This window comes from Meriones unguiculatus, chromosome 14 (assembly GCF_030254825.1).
Source record: "Meriones unguiculatus strain TT.TT164.6M chromosome 14, Bangor_MerUng_6.1, whole genome shotgun sequence".
Lineage (NCBI taxonomy): Eukaryota > Metazoa > Chordata > Mammalia > Rodentia > Muridae > Meriones > Meriones unguiculatus.
This window is the reverse complement of record NC_083361.1, coordinates 30,155,389-30,177,718: the sequence shown is the minus strand read 5'-3', so window position 1 is coordinate 30,177,718 and position 22,330 is coordinate 30,155,389. Positions and strand designations below refer to the sequence as shown.

General features: G+C 45.8%; 3 protein-coding genes across 4 annotated transcripts in view; 1 reads left to right on the top strand and 2 right to left on the bottom strand.

The window, feature by feature from the left end:
• Dennd2b (DENN domain containing 2B) overlaps window positions 1-2,394 on the bottom strand; it is a 165,283-nt gene extending 162,889 nt beyond the window's left edge. Inside the window, exon 1 of the mRNA XM_060367065.1 lies at window positions 2,258-2,394. The gene's annotated coding sequence lies outside the window, so the exon portion shown is untranslated. The remainder of the gene's footprint in view (window positions 1-2,257) is intronic.
• A 179-nt stretch (window positions 2,395-2,573) lies between these two features.
• Akip1 (A-kinase interacting protein 1) lies at window positions 2,574-12,422 on the top strand. Of its 2 annotated transcripts, XM_060367066.1 has the most exons (6): window positions 2,574-2,643; window positions 2,818-3,042; window positions 3,803-3,883; window positions 5,197-5,310; window positions 7,296-7,376; window positions 9,832-12,422. In XM_060367066.1, the coding sequence occupies exons 2-6, from the start codon at window positions 2,824-2,826 to the stop codon at window positions 9,973-9,975; spliced, it is 639 nt and encodes a 212-aa protein (XP_060223049.1). In that variant the 5' UTR covers window positions 2,574-2,643; window positions 2,818-2,823; the 3' UTR covers window positions 9,976-12,422. The 2 variants fall into 2 exon arrangements, with proteins under 2 accessions (XP_060223049.1, XP_060223050.1); XM_060367067.1 differs by lacking the exons at window positions 2,574-2,643; window positions 7,296-7,376 and having other exon boundaries at window positions 2,659-3,042.
• On the bottom strand, window positions 11,411-20,921 carry C14H11orf16 (chromosome 14 C11orf16 homolog). Its single transcript, XM_021636251.2, has 6 exons — window positions 20,847-20,921; window positions 20,209-20,393; window positions 18,525-18,681; window positions 15,777-16,011; window positions 14,060-14,671; window positions 11,411-11,529 (listed from the first exon to the last, which is right to left on the bottom strand). Exons 2-6 carry the CDS (start codon window positions 20,373-20,375, stop codon window positions 11,411-11,413), a joined length of 1,290 nt encoding a protein of 429 aa, XP_021491926.1. The 5' UTR covers window positions 20,376-20,393; window positions 20,847-20,921.
• Between the last annotated feature and the right edge of the window lie 1,409 nt (window positions 20,922-22,330).

Genomic DNA, 22,330 nt, shown 5'->3' with positions numbered 1-22,330 from the left:
CTCCAGGTTCATTGAGAGATGCTGTCTCAAAAACTAAGATAAAACTCAACTGAGGAGGAATTTAGTATCAACCCATAATATCTACATACACAACACACACACACACACACAGCTGTGATGATTCCTTCCATAGGAAGGACCTCTTCATAAGGTCCCAACAACAAATCAAATATAATTCCATTGCAGTTCACTATGGGAAAGCAGTGAGTTTGTTAGGCTTACCAATTGAGAGGTGAGAGACTATGGACAGCATCCTGGCCCACAAGCTGTCACAAAGGAAGGAATAGTTGTTGGTTTCCTCAAAGCCACATAGAGGCCCTTCCCTGAGCAATTAGAACATAATTGCATACAAATTGCTGGGAGGCACGGCTGGAGACTCAGGTAAAAGTATAATGACCACCACCACCCTTCCTTCTAAAAGGGAATGTCAGAAGTCCACAGACACAATGGATGGACACTTGCTAGCAAGATCTGGTGAAGATGGAGGCTGTTTTGCTCAGAGGACCACACTTTATAGCAGCCCACCCCCACCCCACACAAAGAAATTGAAGGGCTAGGGATAGAGCTCAGTGGTAAAGCACTTGGCTAGTATGTAAATGGCCCTGGGTATTTTAAACCCCAACTCTGAAAAATAAGAAAATGAAAAACAGAATAGACTGTGAGAAAATATTACAAACCATGCATCCAATAAAGCTTTCTATGCTCAGAATTTGAATTCTTATTGATCACTAATTTAAAAAAATTACACACAAACCATATTAAAAATGGACAAAGGATTTGAAAAATGGGAACAGCTAGAAATAGCAAGAAAAGGTCTACAGCAGCACCTGTCATCATGAAAATACTAACTGAAGCCCCAAGAGCTATTATTTCACACAGCAGTAGTAGAATGGCTACAATAAAAAAATGCTAGAGGGATGAGGAAAACTATCAGTTGTGGGAATATAAAACAGTACTTTGAATAATAGTTTGCCAGTTTCTTATAATGTAAACATGAATTTATAATGCTCTCAAAACTTTCACTTCAAAGTACCTGCTCAAGAGAAAAGAAAATATCTATATAGTCTTACATGCATTACAGAATAGCCCCCAAGCTGGAAATAATTCCAAGTGGTGAGTAAACAAACTGCAGTATATTCATACAGCAGAATCTTATTTATCCATAAAAAATAATGAAGTACTGATATATACCACAACTAAGATGAACCTCAAAGTAATCTAAGTTAAAGAGACCAGTCCAAAAGGGTCACATATCATATGATTCTATTTATGTGAATTGCCAGAAAGCAGAAGAGTGGTTTCCTAGGTCCCGAAACAGGAGTGAAAAATCCATCATAAATGATGAAAATTAGACTACTTTCAATTTTTATGTGTGTGAATGCCAGAGAATGTGTGTGGAGGTCAGAGGTCAATCTTCCACCTTGGGTCTTATTTGTTGCTACTGCAAGACCACATACAAGCTAGCTAGTCAAGGAGTTCTAGTCAAATTTCCTGTCTTCGCCTCTGTCACTGTTAGGAGGGCAGAGTTAACAGATGCACACTACAGATTCTGACTTTTTACATAGATTCCAGGATCTCAGGTAGTTAGGCTTCTAGGGCAAATGTTTCCCCTGAGCCTCCCTCCCAAATCACCTCTCAGGCACAACACTGCATTTTCAGTTAATTAAAATATTCAAATCAGAACTGTGATAATATTGGTACAACTCAGAAATTTTATTAAAATTTACTGAATCGTATACTTAAAACAGGTGAATTCATGGCTAATCACGCCCATCCATTGACACTACCTGAGGGCTGAGAATTCCTTCTGAGGGACCCGCCCCCACAATACAGTGTTCCTCAGAGTGGGCCTTTCTCTCTGTTCCCTCTGCTCACCAAGCGCTGTTGCTCTGTCAGGAGTGCTCAGACTTGAAAGGTAACTGACCCACTTCTTACTTTAAAGTGGTACGATTAGTGTGACCAAATCCCAAGAGGGTCAGCCTGGTCTACATAGTGAGTTTCAGCCCAGCCACAGCTACGTAGTTAAGACTGTCTCAAAAAAAAAAAAAAAAAAATCAAAACTCAAACAAAACTGTGAATCTGTCCTTCCAAAGGAGTGATGGGGAGCTGCAGGAAGGGAAAGAGGAGACAGCTCTGGCACACTCCTGGCATCCCCTGAAGTCCACCGGTCCCCACACCCACAGCCCACGGTCTCTGTCCCGCCCCCATGCCAAGCCTTGAGCGCTCCTTTGACAGAACGCCCTTTTCCAGGCCCTACCTCCTCGGTCGTGTTGTTCCGCTTGCCTCCTCACCTCCTCACACAGAAGTAGTTTTGGAGTGGCGAGACCCCTGAATGTGGAACGAAAGAGCCCCTGCAGGGACCTACTATCACAACTTTTTTTTTTTTCTTTTTTTAGTGCAACAAGTCCCAGCACTAACGCAGAGCAGCGGGAAAGACCTCGAACAGCCGGCCAGCGCCACTCAGCCTCCGTAGCAGGTGAGGGCCGGGACCGCGTGCCCTGCGAGCCCGGCCCCGCCCACCAATAGAGCCCGCCCACCGCCAGACCCCGCCCACGACGCTCAGCGGTTATCCTGGCAACTGGCGGGAACCCAGAAGGCGTGTCCAGGAGGCGCTGTGCGCATGCGCCTGGAGAAGCCGGCTGGGTGAGGGGTCGTCCCCAGGGCCGGGAGGCGGAAGTGTGAGGGGCTGGGGTTCTGCCGTCTGGTTACCGTCTTGGAGTGCTTGATGCGGCAGAAGCGGGAGTTGGGGTCGCGGGGGAAGCTTCCGCCAGGATCCGGGCCTGGGTGCGGCTGACGTGCCCCTGTGTGTGTGTCTAGGGAGACATGGAATACTGTCTGGCGGCCGCGGTGCTGAACGCGTTGGACCGGCGCTCGCTGCAGCGCTCGGCTCGTCTGGGGCGGGAAGTGCTGGAGCGCGCCAAGAGGAGGGCAGTGAAATGGCATTCTCCGGAGCGATCCAGAGGCAGCGTCGGGGTCCTTTACCCCCAGGGTCCCTACCAGGAACGATGGTCTGTCTCCGACCTCCAGCGCCTCCTAGGAGAGGTGAGGGCGGGAGCTGGGGAACTGTCTAGTCATTCTCTAGGTCTCCACTCACTGGTCGGCAGGGAACCTCCCGAGGCCAAAAAATGCAACTATCCGGGCAAAGTGCGGAAAAGTCCTTTGAAAACTGCTTTGACACCTTTTGTTTTTTAACACAGGATTCTATATAACCCAGGCTAGCCTTGAACTCCTGCCCATGGCTCAAGTACTAGTATTAAAGGGGTACAGTGTAATGTGACCAATTCTTTTGGAGTAACAAAGGAGTAGTAGTATTCTATTTACTTTTAAAGTATTTATTTCGGGGTGGGGTGGTGCACACCATTAATCTCAGGATGCAGAAGCAGAATGATCTGAGTTCGAGATTAGCCTCATCTACATAGCAAGTCTCAGGCCAGCCAGGGCTACTTAGTGAGACCCCATCAAAAGTAAATAAATAGAATTCTTACCGTGGTGCCAGAACTTGGAAGATCGGGAATGAGGATCAAGTACAAGTACCAGCGTTTTGTACACATGACCTTGTCCCAAAAACCCTAAACAACAATAACAGTTCTTTTCTGCTACTTTAAGTGAAGCCAGCCAAACAATTATGTTAGTTCCTTGATAAATTGCATGTCTGGTTTACTGAGTCAAAATTCTTTCTCAACAAGGTTCTTATCAGTTCCAGCTTGCAGAAGCTTTTCTAAAAGTAAAAAAGGCTATATCTCAAATGATATATAGTAGGTAATTGTAGATTTCACCTATGACTTGCCATTTATTCAAATAGAGAGAAGAAAGGTGTCCAACCCTTAGTGCTTCCTTCAGAACAATGGCTGAATTCATGGACTACGCTTCAAGTCAGTGTGGGGTAAGTGAACTTAACACTGTGCCCCTGATCTGTGCTTGGTAAGAATCAGACTGTCCCACGACCTACAGGCCTTCATGAGCAGATTGTAGTTAATTCAGTTAATGAAGCCAGATGGTAAATCCATGTTAGAATCCACCAACAGATATTTACTCATTTCCTAAATGTAGTTGTTGAGGATACAGCAGTAAACAAACCAGAAAAGACCTTCGCCTGCATTTTCAGTTGTGTAGAGGGGTGTTGGGCTAATTTGTTTTACCTCCACAGTTAAGTCAGACTTGGGGATGTTTCCTCTTCCCTTGAAAAGAAGTTAAAAAATACTCAGGATAACAGGCGTCTACTGCTATACCCAAGAATAGGATTTCAACCAATAAGATGTTAGTATTAGTCCTAAGGTTCTTATTGAACAGTTTGTAACCTCAGCTCTACTACAAATGGGTAACTTAGACATTTAGTTCATGGTTCAGTCAAAGGAATAATGGTTGTCTTTGAGGCTTAGCCAACTGGTGTTCTTGTAGGTGTTCGGCTATGTTCTACTTCAGTCCTGTTACAGAATGGGACTTCAGAACTTCTTGGCCTTTTGAAGATTTGGAAAAGCGTTCTGGGTTTGGCTTCACAACTTTAAAGCAACCTTAAAATGTCCTAAGTCTATGTCCTGAGTTCTCTCCCCAGCATCTCACTCCTCTCATCACATTCTTTTGACATTGTTCCTATAATATGTTATGATAGCTTTATTACTCATAGTCAAGGGCAAATTTAAGGTTAACTTGGAAGAGGAGGAAGAAAAATGTAGCTTTTCTGATCTTTTGGGTTATTCCTATACTCGAGAGCTCTCTCCTTCTACTCCCTTGTGGAAAATTCTGGAGCAAAAGGCCACATGGCTTTTAGGTTTATGTTTTGTAACCTTCTGTGTTTCTTCAGCTTAAGGAAATGATTCCATTCTTCCCTTGTCCTTGTCTGAGTACTTGGAAAGTAAGCACAGAATTGTTGCTCCAACTCTGCCGGGATGAAAGGAAAGGGTGTGTGTGTACTTGGTATTGAAGCAAAGATGTTAAACCTTTACCCTAGCAGAGAGCATGATCCCTGCTACCTTTATTTAGTTGGTCAGAGTTCTTGCCCTATAGAGGCACCAGATGGCAGCAAAGCCATGCCAAATGCAGTTTCCTTGTCTTAACCATCTCAGGCTTAGGTAAAGAACAGGTAGGTAATTTACCTTTTTTCTCCTGCTTCTTTCCTAAACCTTACTGTGCAGAAGTATCAGAGAGTCTGGAAATTTGGCCAGGATATTTCAGTGTTCTTTCACATTACTTCTCTAGAAATACTACTCATCTATGCCAGAGGAAGGAGGGGCAACCCATGTCTACCGTTACCACAGAAGGAAGCCTCCAGAGATGCGTGTGTGCTCAGACACAGGGTACAGCCAACAGCAAGTATGTCTCCGTCGTTCCACACCCTGCCTGCAGCCTCTCAAGGTTAAGGCCCTGATTTGGAAGTCCCTGTGGGATTTTGTGTCATCAGTTGCCTGTGTGACTCAGCATTACCGTGCTCAGTAGACATGTGTCACTTCATAGCCTCAGAGAACTTCCAGAAATAGGTGTTTGTCTGAAAACATAAGATGATTCATTTCACCCTAGGATCTTCAGTTGAACCTACAATCCTGGGCTGCAGAATTCTTGGACGAGCTTAAGAACCACATATTCTTATATTCTTATATATATCTAGGAATACAAAAGAGGATTGTTTTTTTAAAGGTGCTGTAAATGGATTAATATTTACTATTGATATTTTTTTAGTAATGCTGCTGTTAGTACTAAACAGCTATATAACCAAATCACCACACAGAAACCATGATTTATTTAATTAACCTAGAACACAATGCTGGGCAATATTTACTCCATCCTAAACCTCCAAGCCCTCATAGTTTCCTAACATTTAGATTTCCCACATTGTACTTGCTTTTTGTGAAATACTATGTCCAGTCCATCTCCACATAGTTCCAAGATCTCTCCTCCAGCACTGTTCTCCTAGCTCTCCTCTAGCCCCTTCTCTTCCCACTCATTTCCTGCCCTCTGGCGCCTCCCCTCTTTCCTGTCCTCTGGCTCCTCCCTTTGCACAACATTGTGGCTAGTTGTTTTATTTTAGCCTATTTACACAGTTGAGACAGGATACTTAGAATAAGTATCACGATGCAATATCCAGATTGAAACCAGACGGGGCGGGGCAGAAATCAGCCTTTGAAGAAACAAGGGTAAGGTACATATATTTCAAAAGAACATTATACCAACATAAAGGTTTTATTTTTGAGCCAGGTAGTAATGGTGCATGCCTTTAATCCCAGCACTTGGGTTTGAGGTCAGCCTGTTCTGCATAGAGAATTTCGGGACAGCCAGGGCAACATTGACTGTCTCAACAACAACTTTGTTTTTAATTACGTATATGTGTGTGGGTATGTGCACATGAACGCAGGGGCCCAGCAAATCTAGAAGAGGATGTTGTGTGCACTGGAGCTGAAGTTAACAGATGGTGTGAGCCACCCAGTGTGAGCACTGGGAACCAGACATGGGTCCTCTACTCTTAAAGATAACAGCTAGAGGCCCCATATCATGCATTGTCTTTTAACATGTGCTGTCATTCAAAAGCCAAAAGTTCTGTTTATTGAATGGAAGTAGGCTTTTTGTTTTGATTTTTGTTAAAAAAAAAAAAAAAAAAAAAAAACTTTTTTAGTTATACTTAAAAGATGGCAGATTTAAGTCCAGATTCAAGTCCCTAAGTTTGACTCCTGACTTCTAGCCTGTAAGTCATCTTAGAAATGGTAAAGGGATGTAGAAAGAAATGACAGGCGTGAGCATGGGTTTGTGAGTAGGCTCACTGCAGACTGCAATAATTCTTAATGTCCTCTCTGGATTATGAAGAGTCATGTGTCCTGCAATTCCCTTCCACCTTGGTCTGAGCTCTCCTAGAGAGCTTAGGTGAGATGCATATATGGCCAGTCTTCTTTTCCTGTAATGTGCAAAAGTGGCACCTCTGAAGGCTTTATCCATGTTCCCTGCTAACACCACTCCCTAGAAGCAGGAAAGAAAACTGTGTTTCTGAGAGTCCATTGAGTATCACAACTTGAGCATTTCAGTCTTCCGTCCAGGATCCCTGTGTTACAGTCCAGGAAACCAAGAGTTAAGAGAAGCCTGCTAGTGAGTAGTAGAACATGGGAGTTCAACTCCAATTCAAGTTTGCCAGACTCTAAAGCCCACATAAAGAAAAGATGTGACTAAAAATATTTCTAAATGTACCAAACAGATCGTTAATAACAGATGACAAATGAAAAAAGGCATAGGAAGTAAACCTAATAAGATAAAAGAAAATGTCTTTGCTTTCTGGAGGTCAAAGCTTAGGTCCTAATCGATATTTGTCTTGACAGAGAAACTGCAGAGGAGAGACATCTGTTGGTTCAGGAAGCATCTACCAAACATCAGAGCGTTCTCAAGAGGCATTCTGGCCTGTGAGTACAGAACTCCCAAGTGTGCTGGGCTTCGCCACCTTTCTGCAAGCCCGCTGACCCATTACTTAGTGGGTTCCATTTGTATGGGCTCTACAGTGTCTTCAGATTGGAAGGCTTACACTTGAGGGGCCACAAGATTTTGGTTTGGTACAAAGTGCTGTTTTCTTGGTGTCCTATCCTTCACTGGAGGTTGGAGGGATGCTCTCTGTGCCTCAGCTCATACTTGTGGTTGGAAAGAATGTGAGGTATTCACAGCTCACTTCCTAGGCTCAGCTGGGCTGGCATTGGCTCCTGCTAGAATTCCACCATCTGTTGAAGCAGCAGGAGGGCCTAACCCTCTGCTTGTAAAATCCAGCCCATTGCTGGAATTCCAGAATGTGTACATGTGATAATACCAAGTTCCAAAACATTTGAAATGTGTCTGTGGAAAAAAAAAATAGAAATAGATACGAGCTTTTCACTGTCAGGACCCAGGAGTAAGTAGTCTGTAATCCTAGGGAGTTTGTTTGGGACTTGGAAGAGCTGGAGTTCTGAGGAAAGGAACTTGGACACACTAAATCCCTTTTTGTTTGTATACAGTTTGTTACTAGCCAGGATTCAGATCATTCTAGAATTATTAGCAACTAAAAAATTCTGCTTCTAATACAAATGCAATGTCAGGCATGGTATCTCCATTGATGGTAATTCTGATTGGCCTGTTGTTCCAGTGTTAGAGATGGATTTTTTTTTTTAATGTGTGTGAATACTTGCATGTATGTGTGCCATATGTATGCCTGGTACCCTCAGAGACCAGAAGAGGGTGTCAGGTCCCCTAGAATTGAATTTACAGGATTTTGTAAGCCACCATCTGGGTTCTAGTATCCACGCCTATCTCCTCTACAAGAACAGCAAACAGTGCTCTTAACTGCTGAACCATCTCTCCAGCCCCCCCACAAAATGCTGGAGATGAACGGAGCATATCCTCAGCTGTAATTCTTAGGCCCCTGGACATTTACACAGTTGACCTCTGATAAACAGTGGTAGCATTGCTTCCTTCCTCACGTCAGTTAAATGGTGTTAGACCTTTAGTTTTTCAGAAGTGGTAAAGAGGGTAACATAAGGTAGATTTTAAAAGTGTTGACCTCAAGTCTGTCTGCTAGGCAAGGTGAGAGGAAACTACAAATACTTTCCTTTATTCCTGCTGCAGGATGTGCTGGGCAGTAGTATCATTAGTCTCCCAGGGTGTAAGAAATGACAACTGCCTTTGGTTCCTTCCAAGCCTTGAGCAGACATGAAGTAGCAACATGGATGTGTTTTTGTTGTTGTTTGGGTTTTTTGTTTGTTTTTCTTTGAGACAGGGTTTTTCTATGTAGCCTGAAACTGGCTGGCCTGAAACTCATTGGCTAGACCAGGCTGGCCTTGAACTCAGAGATCCCCCTGCCTCTTCCTCCCAAGTTATGTGATTAAAGGTATGATCACCATGCCCGGCTCAACCTAGATGCACTTTGACTCTTACCTCCTCTCTCCTGGCTTGTGACTTTGCCATTTTGCTATGTGAACAAAGGCCCATACCCTTCCAGGGCACATGCCTGAACCACGTCCCAGCCAGATAGAAAGTCTAGCCTTGAAGGATGGTTTGCACTTAGTTCAGCGTTGAACACCATCCCATCAACTCCATCTTTCAGGGCTTTGCAACATAAAAAAGCCTGTTTTCCAAATAAGTATTTCAGTGACAGAGGGTATCTATTCACGTTATTAGCTTTGGGAGAGAAGCAATGCCTCCTGTTTCTGAAGGGAGTCTAGCAAACATTTAAAAGAGCCATTCTTGTTAGTCTTGCCAGTCGCTACTCAGAGGTGCCATTTTCTACATCTGATCCCCAAGCAGTAGCTTTTACCCTTTCCCTTTGCCTGACTTCTACTTCACCTAGTGGGTGTACTGCTGCTGTTTCTACTGCTGCTGCTTCCTCCTCCTCCCTCTCCTCCACCACCACCACCACTACTACTACTTCCTTTCCTTCTTCCTCTTCTTCTTTTCTTCTTTTCTTTTCTTTTTTGGGTTTTTCAAGTCAGGGTCTTTCTCTGTTTAACCCTTGCTGTCCTAGAATTCTCTGTGTAGATCGGGCTGGCCTCCAGCTCTCAGAGATCTGCCTGCCTCTCTCTCCAGAGTGCTAGGATTTAAGATTTGAGCAACCACACCTCGGGGTGTATTCTTTTTATAATTCAGTATGTCGTTTACAAAGTTTTCACATGCTTGTTCGTGACATAGGTATTCTCACAGATTTAGAAACAAGGCAATGAGTATAAAGGCTAAAAGTCACCAAAACAACAGTGCTATCATGTGACCAAGCTTTGCTTTGAGAGCAGGACCCCATATCTGTACGTTTTGCCCTACCTCTGGCACACAGGACAGCCTGGTGGAGATGCTGAAGTGGCTCTGAGCTCAGTCTTTAAACCACCGAACCTCTTTTCCTTCCAGATTGACAACGTCTCTAAGGACCTCTACATAGAAGTGTACCCAGGGACCTATTCTGTCACCGTGGGCTCAAACTCCGTCACCAAGAAGACTCACGTGGTTGCAGTTGACCCAGGACAAAGTGTGGACTTGGTCTTTCCCATATGACGTTGATCATTTTACTCTTTTTAAGTAGCAAGAAGAATAAAACCACCTTATAATTGTCTTAATAATGATACATCAATCCTGGTTTTAATGAACTGGAGTCTGTCTCTTTCAAGATCATTTTAAATTGAAATTGTAAAAGTCCCCCGTCCTTGTGTGCCTGAAAACAATAATGTAACGGTGCTGTCTGAACAGCTGCTTTTATTACTAGCTTTCTAAGAAAGTGTTAACTATGATAATAAAGGGAGAGATTTGGAAATAAAAAGAATTCATTTTATTGGTATTAAAAAGAAAGAAACACAGTGTTCACCATCTACATTTGTAGGCTTTACGAGAAGACAGTGGAGATGAGATGCATTTGCCCAAAGAAGTGGGCACAGCCTGTCCCTTCTGTGAATAGGCATCCTAAGCAGTTCATCAAGCCACTGCCAGGGAGCTCCAGTGCAAGACCACAGTCTCCTGTGCCCCTCACAACAGGTTCTTGCGAATGCTGCTAACCTACAGGAGATCTCAAGGAAGCAGTTGGTATTAGACACTTGCCTGTCCCTGCTCAGCCTTCTTCTGTAGAAGGTTCTGTCAGCTGCTTCTTATAACCCCTTTTCAAGTGTTGACTTTATTATCCTTTAACTTCCTGTAAGAGAACAATCTTAAATCGTATATGCTGGTTGTAATTTTTAAAATTTTTGTTTTGTTTCTGTTTTCTTTTTTAAGATGAGACAGAATCTCACTCTGTAGATGAGCCTGTGTCACCTAGGTTGACTTCAGACTTGAAACAATCTTCCAGCCTCAGCTTCCCAAATCTTGGTATTTATAGGTATGAGCCACAATGTCTAGCTTGCTTCTTAAGATTTTTTTATGTGCGCAAGTATTTTGCCTAAATGTATGTATGTGTACCACGTGTGTACTTGGTACCTATGAAGGCCAGAAGATGGTTGTGAATTGCCGTGTGAGTGCTGGAACCAAACTGGGTCTTCTGCTGGAGCAACAAATGCTCTTAACCAACAAGTCATCTCCAGCCCCAGTTTTTTAAACTGTGTATGTGGACTTGTGCACCTGTGAGTTTAGGTACCCTCAGAATCCTGAAGGGGATCTGATCCTGTGGAGCTGGAGTTACAGGTGGTTGTGAACTGTCTGAGTTGGGTGCTGGGAACATGTTACTGCACATATTCCTGGAAGCCTGGGATGGACTTTGTGAGTAAGCCTTCTGACTTATTCAAGACAGTGCATATGTGTGGTTTTCTGGAAAGGAGCCATTGTTTCACAATCCTCAAACAGAATATGACCCCAGAAAGAACTACTTAAGGAGTTCCTCCAGTGCCCTGCCCGGACATTCTGCTTTACCCAGATGCCCAGGGCTTTTCTTCGAAGGGAATTGTTCCTCTGGTTGTCCCAATGCCTTGACTTTGTTGTCTGTGTTCAGCTTCTGGTTGAGTCTGCATCACGGTTTCATGTTGGTGGCTTTCAGAGCTAGCTCCTGGGTAGTCCGCACTACTGAAGTTTGCAATCTGTCCTGTTGGTTGTCCTTGGCTTTTTTCTTGTTGTGGCAATGTCTTGTTCCTAAACCAAGATTAGTGAGTGGGGCTGGTGCTGGAGACAACAGTGGGTAACAGCTTTTCTTCTCTTTCTAGCTTAGTATCCACATAAGGGAAAGCATAAAGCCGTGTGTGGAGGACAGAGGACCCACATAATCAGAGGACTTCTGGAACTTGACAGACTGATAGCAAGTACTGTCTGATGGGAGTGTTGGTGTTTAGTACTGATTAAATACCAATTGTATTTAGAAGCCAGACATTACATTTCCTTACAAGGATGCAAACCTGGAAAGGAAAAGCTCTCTCACCTACTGTTGTCTCTAGCCCTGGCTAACACATGGCCTTATGCACATCAGTCATGTCAGCCACTTGACTATGACAGGCAGTACCACATCTGCATGGTGGCTCTCACCTATGATCCTAGAACACGGCTAGTGTGGGCTACAGAACCAGACCCTGTCAAAGCTGCAGAGAACAAAAACAGCAGCGGATGGGACTTCTTGGGAATAGAGCTAAAAAGGAAGAAATATCTGGGGATGGTCCTTTCCCCAGCCCCCACCCCCACCTCTGTCTAGAACATTCTCTATGTAGATTTAGGATATTCCTGATGATACTCAGTGGGTCAGCTCCAGAAATTAATTTTTTCCTGTACTGCAACAAAACACCAAAGATCCAAAAGATACATTTTTCTTCTTTATAATTAATTATTAGAATTATTTTCCTTTTTTTTTTTAAGATTCATTTTTAGCCTGGCAGTGGTGATACACACCTTTAATTCCAGCACTTGGGAGGTAGAAGCAGATGGCTCTCTGAGTTTGAGAACAGCCTGGTCTACATTGTGAGTTCCAGGGTAGCCAGGGCTATACCAAGAGACCCTGTCTTGAAAAACAAAACAAATAAATCATTTTTATTCATGTATACGTTTGTATATCTATGTGAGTGTATGTCATACATATGTGGGTACGTGTGGAGGCCAGAACAGGGTGTCAGATCCTCTGGAGCTGGAGTTAACTGATGATTGTGAGCTGCTGCCTAATGTGGATGTTGGGCACACAACTCTGGTTCTCAGGAGGAGCACTAGTCACAAGGTTTCTCTGTGTAGCCCTACTGTCCTGGACTCACTCTGTAGACCAGGATGGCCTTGAACTCACAGAGGTCCACGTGCCTCTGCCTTCAGATGCTAGTGTGCTTGTCAGGGGTTGGTCTGATGCTTATATTTTGATCCTAATTACTGGCCCACAAGATTTGGCTATTGCTCTATTCTTGTCGTGTAAACCTGCCTAAGACATTATTCCTGATTGGTTGATTAAAATTCCTAAAATCTGGGCAGGGCAGAATGGAGTAGGTGTGGCTAAAGTTTCTGGGCTTTGAGTGCAGGAAAAATGATAGGAAAACGATGGACAGGAAGAGAGGAGGAAGGAGGACCACAATGGGTGAACATGGAAAAGGAACCACGTGGGCTGGGAGAAAAGACTCCAAGAATGGCGTAAGAAGAAACATCAAGATGAAAAATATGAGCAAGTATTTATAAGGTTATGGATGGAAGGTAGCCCAGATGGGAGTGGTTAAGGCAGATGGCATTGGATGGGGGCTGAGATGGATGGCGAGGTTATTGAGATAGCATAGGTAGAAATGTCTGCCCCGCCCAAGGTAAATAAAGCAATTATAAAATCTAACAGATGTCTGTGTCTTACTAATTGTGAAAACAGGTTATATAATACTGCCATAATAATTATAGGGCTAACAATAAACAGTATATAGCATAACACCAATTTTATTTACAACTCCAGCTTTTTTTTTTTTTTTTTTAGTTAAATATATATAGCTGAATATATAGCTGCCCTGATTTGTGCCCAACCCTGGGGTCTAAGAGGATTCACCCAAGAAAGTAGAAACAAGATCTCAGTTTCCTGGAACTGAACATTTACTCCTGTGGAGAGTGCTCACAGGCTGAATAGTCCTCTGGCTAAGCAGCTGTTCTAAAAACAAGCCAGTGGCTTCAGACAAGGACCTGCAATGGGTCTTACACAGTGCCTGGCGGCCCCTAAGCCCTCAGCAATGGTGTTCTTAACTCTCAGAGCATAGTATATCCTACCACACAGATCCTTACACAGTGGATCAGTGACAACAGGCCTCCAGAGTCCAGCCCAGGCCAGCTTCCTCATGCAGCTGCCTCACCTAGGCAATCTGATGGGAATTTAGATAGGATAGGGAGGAGGTGGGGGATAACAAGCATCTCCTCCAGCCTACCAAGGTATGCTCCATATAGTCCTCAGCTCAAGTTGAAGCCAGGGGTGGCCACTGGATCTGTAGTAAAACAAGCAGCAAAAGGCAGTGCTCCCCCTCTCTTACTGAGGTGTAGATCAGAGCACAAGGATCAACCCGTCCTCTCTTGTTTGGGTGGAAGCCACCACTTCCTTCAGCTGACAGTCTCCCCCCACAGCTTGCTTCCCATACATGACTTACAAGCCACCAGAGTGCAGCAGATTCCCAGGAGACCCATGCAGCCTCTCACTGCTGCCTGGGAAGCTAGCGACACACCTGGTATAACATACCTGACTTTCCGGGGGGAGGCTCAGGCCCGTTCCTCCTCCAGTACCTCCACCCAGGCTGGCAGGGGCTGTACTGCCGCAGAGTCTTCTCAGAAAGGGTGGGGTCAGTGTTGACTGCCCTGCTTACCATCTGTCTCTGGGGCAGTCGCATCTCCAGGTGACTCTCTGAATTCTCTTCCTCGGAGGAGGGCATATTAGAATTGAACATTTCTAGTGCCTCCTCTTTGGGACCTTGTAGAGAAGCCGTGGGCTTCTGCTCTGGCTCTGGGAGTTTTCTGGTTGTGAGCTCTGAGGTGCTAGTTAGAGGCCACCAGCTAGGCCCCACCATAGGGCAGCTGCTCCTATACAGAAGCTGGCAGTGGGCACAGGAGAGACAGAGAGGGCATAAGGAGGACACGTTCAAAGGAGGCCTGTGTGCGCTGTATCCTGTGTTGGGTCCCAGCTGAGAGCAGTGAGGTGCCCAGAGACAAGAACTGTGACAATCCCTGGTCTGACATGTTTGTAGTCTCTCCACAGCCTTCTTCCAGACAGTGGGGGGCACCCACCTGACCTTGTCTAGAGGTACCTCAGTTGTCTTGCCATTCCAGAAGTGAACAGTGATTTCTTCTTTAGATGCTATGAACAGAAATGGGAGACTGGTTTTTTTGTTTGTTTTATTTTGGTTTTTGTTTTGTTTTTTTAATTCCTGATTCTTGGAATCCCCAAAGCCAAAACCTCAGCCCCACCCCTCTGCTCTTCCTGGATCTTCGTGGGCCACTGTGGGAATGTCCCCTTCTGTACCACACTGACCATCAGTTCTGGAGAATTTACTGCCACCTTGCTGCCTCCTTGGCCAAAGATGACTTTGAAGGCCCTGGTTTTCTTTCGGAACCAAAATGCAGCTTCAGCAGAGCTGTGCTGGTTGGTTGGTACAAAGAGATTGTCAGTCCCTGAAGGACTTGGTGAGTGATGGGAGCTGAGCCTCCCATGACTCTATAGTGCTTCTCTTCCCCCACCACACACAATAAGGTCTTTGTTTGCTTTGTTAGAGTTTTTGAGACGGTTTCATTGTGCTCATTGTGTCACTGGGCTGCCTGCAGATTCCTGATCCTCCTGCCTCAGCCTCATGAGCACTGAAATTACAGATACAACATCATACCCAGCTCATGCTCATGCTGTGGTTTAGGTAACATACACGGTGGTTTCAGGTTGTTTCCCTTGTTTCATCTTATACTTTCTGGTTTCCTATTGCTTTGTTTCCTAAATATTTTTATTAATTTTTACTCTGTGTATGTGGTTTTGCCTGACTATATGTGTGTGTATCACATTCATACATGGTAGGGGCCCAGAAGAGGGTATTGGATCCCCTGGGATTGGAGTTATAGAGGATGTAAGCCTCCATGGATGCTGGGAACTGAACCTGGGTCCTTTGCAAGGACAGCAAGTGCTGTTAACTACTGAGCCATCTCTCCAGCCTCCACTTTTTGGATTTTTTAGAAACTTGTATTGCCTAGGCTGCATCAAACTTATAGCAATCCTCCGGTTCAGCTTTCTGAGTGCTAGCATTACAGACACAAGCTACCAGCGTCTACCCTCCCTGATAGCAAATAGAACATAAGCCTGGAGGATAGGGCTGTGGCTCTGAGACCCTTGAGCTCTGACCGCCAGCAGTGCGCCTTCCCCCCATGGCGTACCTCCCCCACGGCCACAGGGCCAAGGAGGCTTGTTTGTGCCTCCTTACCTCTTTGGCCTTTTTGTTTCTTCAAGCCCAAGAGAACAATGCCTGGGCCATACTGCTGTTGCTCCGGTTCCCAAAGTGCCAGCACCTTGTCCCCTGGTTGCAGTGAGTGTGACACGGATGGTGAAAACTGAATGACATCTTCTGGAAATACCACTCTCTGCTGCTGGGTTGGCAGCTTTAGGCCTGTGACAAGGGGAGCCTCAAATTCCACAACCAGGGCCCCCCGCCTCTCCAACTATGGAAAGAAAACAGTAAGATTTGACATTAGGGCCTAAGGAAATGGTTCAGTAATTAAGACTGGCTGTCCTTGCAGAGCTCCAGAGTTTGGTTCCCAGCACTCACATGGTGCCTCACAACTATCCATAATTCCAGTTCCAGGGGATCTGACACCCTCTTCTGGCCTCTGTGGCCACCAGGCATACACATACATGCAGGCTGTCTTAGTTACTTCTCTAACATCTTGATAAAACACCATGACCAGGGCAACTTATAAAAGAAAGTGTTTTGGGCTTGCAGTTTCAGATGGTTCAAGCACAGAGTCCCCATGGTGGGGAGCATGGCAGCATGCAGGCAGGCATGGTGCTGAAGCAGTAACTGAGAGCTTACATCTTGATTCACAGGCACAAGGCAGGAAGAGCTGAAAATGGCATAGGCTTTTGAAACCTCAAGCCCCGCCTTCCCCACGACACACCTCCAACAAGGCCTTCTCTACCGATCCTTCCCAAACCGTTCCACCAAATGAGGACCAAGCACTCAAATATATGAGCCTATGGGGGGAGGGACATTCTCATTCAAGCCACCACACAGACAAAGCACTTAGACACATAAATCTTAAAATTAAATAAATACAACAGAGGAACAGTATGGTGATGCAGTTTGGGGTCAGCCAGGGCTTTATACTGAACTTTATACTGACTTCCAGGCCATGCTGAGTTACATATCAAGTTCCAGGGCAGCCGTGGCTACAGACTGAGACCCAGTTTAGAAAGAAAGAAAGAAAGAAAGAAAGAAAGAAAGAAAGAAAGAAAGAAAGAAAGAAAGAAAGAAAGAAAGAAAAGAGAAAGAAGGGGAAAAGAAGATGGCTCAGTCAGGAAAGGTGCTTGCAATTGTACCTGGCCAACTGAGTTCAATTCCCAGAACCCAAAACTGAGAGAACTGACTCCCCTCGTCTTCCTCTGGCTTTCACCCACCTGCCATAGCATGTGTACACACATGAACGTGTGCACACACACATGAAACCATATTCACAAAGTCTGACTCCAAAGGAAAAGTCCTGGAGCTGGGTACATAGCAGAGAGCATACTTAGTATGTGCAGGACCGTGGGTTCTGTCCCTGGTGGTTCAGTGTGTAACCCAAGCATGGCAGTAAAGCCTGTACTGACAGCACTTGAGCGCAGGGGGATCAGAAAGTCAAAGTTCAAGGCATCCTGGGATATATGAGGTCCTAGCTCAAAAAATTAAAACTTGGATCCAAGAGATCGCTCAGTGGTTAAGAGCACTTGCTACTCTTGCAATGACCCCAAGTCTGGTTCCCAGCTCCCAAAGGGCAGCTCACAACTGTTTGTAACTTCAGTTCTAGGGAGGATCTGATGTCCTCTTCTGGCCTGTGTTGGCGTTACATGCACACACAGTACACTTACATTCACGCAGACAAAACACACACATAATATAAAACTAATTTTAAGAAGAGAAAGCCACACTTGGGCGGCAGAGGCAGGTGGATCTCTATGAGTTCAAGGCCAGCCTGGTCTATAAAGTGAGTCTAGGCCAGCCCAAGGTTTGTTACCCTGTCTCAAAAAAGAAAAAAGAAGTCCAAAAGAAATAGGTTACCACTGACGTAGAGGTCAGGCCTGGCTCCTGGCATTTCAGGAACAAGATTTTGTGTATGAGAGCAAGTGTGCTCAAATGTGGGAAGTACACAGTCTGTCCTGTTTCTCTCAGGCTCATGCCTGTAATTCAACACTGAATCTTCCTGAACAGCCAGTGTACATGTTTCTCGATGCTAAGGGCTCAATTCCCTCTTCTACAAGTTGACGTATTCAAGCCTTGGTCCCACTACCCCAGCATGTGATCTGTTTCTAGGAATCAGGCCATTGCAGGTATAATTAGTTAAGATGAAGTCACAGTGAGCATGGTAGGTCCTTCTGACTGATGTCTTTATGCCAAGAAGAAACTTGAGGGGCTGGGAGGATGGCTCAGTGGTTAAACACTTCCTGTTTTTTAGAGGACCTGGGTTTAGATCCCAGCACCCAAGTCAGGCAGCACACAATCAATCACCTGTAGGTCCAGCTTCAGGAGATCCAATGCCCTCTTCTGGCCTATGCACATATACATACAGTGAGACACATATACACATAAATAAAAAAAATTCTCTGGAGAAAGGAAATCTGAATAGATAATATTCAGTGGGAAAGCCATGTCAAGTTGAAGGCAGAGATCAAGGTGATGCAAGCCTAGGAAACTCAAGGATTTTGAGCAAATACCGGAAACTACAAGTCGGGCAGGAAACAGACTCTTCCTTACAGCCCTTAGAGCCAACCTTGAAATGCCTGGAGAAATGGAAGCCTCAAGAAATGGGAGACAATGGGTTTCTGTCACTTAAGCTGCTCGTTCTGTGGCACTTCACCACAAAGCCCTCGAAACTTAGCCAGGAAAGCAAACTTTGGAACGTATACAGCTAAGACCCATCAGGTGCAACAGAGGTCTCCAGAGGAACCCGTGTTTGAGGAACATGGGAGAAGCACTTGCCTCTGGAGCAGCCTTTATCTGAGCCAGGTAATAAAAGCCACCTGGTTCCCTTCTGGCCAGGACCTGGGGGCCAGTGGCATCTCCGACTCTTCCCAGCCAGCTAAGCCCCTGCCACGGCCTCTCGACAGTGTGGAAACATGGGTGACAAGAGATACACCTAGGAAAAGCAAATGAAATCAAGGGTGAACACGAAACCCTAAAAACATCAGTAGGACTATAGAAAAGGCTCAGAGGGTGAATGTACTTGCCTCATGATCTGAGTTCGACCCCCAGACCCCACGTTATGAAAGGTTGTCCTCTGACCTCCATGAGTGAGCTATGGTGTGTGTCCCCACCCAGATAAATACATGAGTGAAATAGAAAGCAAAGACAGTAAGAACCAAACCTGAGTCTGAGGAGATTCACTGCATGAGGAGAATAAGGGCATGTGCAGCCGAAATCCAGGGAGAATGTGGCAATCTATAGCATCCTGTAAGACCAGCTAAACCTCTGGAGGTAGCAGAAAGTGAAGGTCACAGAAGGCATTTTGGGGGCTGGGCATTGTTTCACAATGACCAAAATGAAACCGGCTCGCATACTCATGTTAATGAATGCTCAAGAGAAGAACTGGGAGATGAGTCCCAAGACAGTGTGGGATTCTGGAATGAGGTACTGAAATGATGAGGGAACCAAACTGAAAGCTCCAGGGATCAGAGGGAGGTGGAAGTGCAGAGTAGCTCATGAAGGGACTGGGGAGTAGTTGAAGGCTTGAGTGGCAGGGCTCTCTGGCCTGGGGCAGTAGCAGAATAAGGGATCTGTCCTTTGAGTTGTTTGGTTTGGTTTTTCTGAGACAAGATGTTTCTGTGTAGTCCTAGCTGTCCTGGAACTCTCTCTATAGACAAGGCTGGCCTCAAACTCAAAGATCCGCCTGTCTCTGACAGAATTAAAGTGCTGGGATTAAAGGCCTGCTCCACCACTGCCCAGAATTTTTTTTTTTTAATTCAAATATTTATTTTACTTTTTGAAGTGTGTGTGTGTGTTCAGATTCCCCGGAAATGGAGTTACAGGTGTTTGTGAGCCACCTGATATGGGTGCTAGGAATTAAACTCATGTCTTCTTTGAGAGCAGTATGCATGCTTTAGTGCAGAATAACCTCTGCAGCCCAAGAGGGTCTGGGTTTTTTTTAAACACTGTTTTTTATGCAAACTTGAATATAAAGATGCTTAACTCAGCCTTGAACAAGGTGATGCAAACAAATAAATTAAGAACTCGAACAATGGCCTGGAGAGATGGTTCCGTGGTTAAGTGGTTGTGAAACTTGCAGAGGGCCAGAATTTAGTTTCCAGTACCCACAAGGCTAACACTTTTCCCTATGTGACTTCTGTTCAAGCAGATCCACTGCCCCCTTCTGGCCTCCTCGGGTACTGTATGCATGCAGTGCTCAGAGATACGCAGGCAAAACACCCATACACTTAAAATAAATTTTAAAAAAGCTAAGTTGAGCATCTAGGCTGTGGTGGCCCTATCCCAGGCAGACTGATCCATAGATCTTGCTATAGACTGAAGTTCCTTTGTCCTCTCATAGTCACACTTTAGAGGGCTTTCTGGAGATGCTATTTTGGGAAATCCCAGCCAGTTGAGGACATCCAAGTGCCATTAGGGCCAGGAACAGGACAAAGGAAAGATGGGTGACAGAGACTGGTACCTGGGGAATGTGCAGCATGTAGGCAGCCGGGGTGCTTGCGTGGCAAAGGGACAGGTGAAGGACAGGTCGGAAGATGGTGCAGCACCATCCAGGTCAGGGGCTTCCAGGGTTGTGGCCACACTGCAGTATTTGGGCAGAAGCAGCCCAGGCCTGGAAGAGGGCTGCATGGCCCTCAGAGCACTCACCTGGAGCAAACACAGGCGTCACAGCTGTAGCCTCGGCCCAGCAGAAGACACACGCCAAGGTTCCCACACATACCCATTTCCCCTTTGGAGCACCTATCTCAGAACGTCCCTCGGGAGCTGGGGCGGGCTGGAAGCTTAAAGAAAGCCCGCTCTGAGTGTCCTTCAGACGCGCGCTCACAGCCTGTTACCTCTCCAGAGGTGAACCCCGGGAAACACCTGGCAGCTCAGCTCCAACTGGATTTTATCTCCGCCCTCCTCCCCAGTGCCAGGGACTCCTGGAGTTATGCCTGTTCTCATTATACACCCGGCCGTGACTACCTGACCCCCCACCAGAAGCCACGGACTCCCCCGCAGCCTGGCACCTGCAGGACTAAATCAGGGCCATCTGCCACCTACGACTTCTTAGGGTCTACCTCTGCCCAAAGCCACCAGTCTGACCCCAAAGGGACTTACCTAAAACCCCAAATCCAGCCTAGACCTCGGCCTTGCCCCAGTCTCTGCCTCACCTGACAGCTTAGGGCCTTGGCCCAACAACTCTGTTGCCAGGCAGGTTGCCAAGCAGGTTGCCATAGATGAGCCAGCAGGCTCACCAGGGCTTGGGAAGGTACTGAGCATGTGCATTGGGAAACTTAGCGTTGGGGATAAAGCGGGGGAAGAAGGGCAAATTGTGTATTCTCCCTTTATCTCAAGGGCTGCCTCCTCACAATGAGCGCCTCTTAGGGGTGTTAGGAGAGTCCTAATAGGGTGTGCTGGGCTCTACGAAGACCAAGCCTGGCTGCCTCTACCCAGTGAAGGCAGGAGATGGGGCTGGGAAGCTACTGGGTGACCTAGGGACTCCTTATAGTTTAAAACAAAATAGCCTTAGGGCTAGAAAGACAGCTCCCTGGGTAAACTGCTGGCTCTGAAGCATGGAGATTTGTGTTTGGATCTGCAGGGCCCACCTGGCCGGGTTTACAATGCTAGCTTAGAAGGATGAACTTAATGGCCAAGCAGTGATGCAAATGGGGAGCTCTGGATTCAGTTGGAGATCCTGCCTCAAAGAAAGAAAGAGAGAGAAAGAAGCAAGAGGGCAGCTGAGGAAGACACCTTCCAGGCTCCATGGGCCCATGCTTGTGTACACACACACACACACACACACACCACTAAGCAAAGGTATGGGTGTGTTTGTAACAAAAGGAAGTCACTCTTCTAAGGAGTAGAATAGACGTGTGTGAGCTGTGGAAGTATGGGAAACAGACCGGTGACCAGAGGAATAGAAGTCCAGATTCTTTGGGGCTAGAGAGATGGCTCAATGATTAAGGGCACTGGCTGGGTCTTCCAGAGGACCCAGGTTCAATTCCATCACCCACATGACAGTTCACGCTGTCTGCAACTCCAGTTCCAGGAGCTCCCACACGCTCACACAGACACACATGCAGGCAAAGTACCAATGCCCATAAAATAAATAAATACATCATTAAACATTCTGCCGGGATCCACAGAAGTAGTATTTTGAGGCAGTTGTGGTGCTGTGAAGAAATACCTGGCACTGTGCTCAACAGAGAAGACCCAAGAAAATGCAGGGGCCCAAGTATGGTGTGTCTCCCTCACCCGTGCTGCCTACCCACCAGTTCCGGTTTTGAACTATGGATCCATGTGCATATCGGCCAAATGTAACCCAGCTCCCAGGTGACTAGTGTCAATCAGAACACCTGTCTCCTTGAGGCAAAGGGTTTAGTGGTCCTTGAGCCACTCCCATCAGAATGAGTCTCAAGATTGAACCTGGGATCTTGGGTACAGATTCTCTTCTTTCTGTTCAGGAATAAGGAGACATCTAATTCTTGAAGATTCTGGCAGCTATTTCCTGAGAAAGTCATAGAGACAGACCTAGACTCCTGGGCATTCTGGCTCAAACAGCCCACTGCTCCCACAGAGCATCAAGGGCTTGTAACCACTTA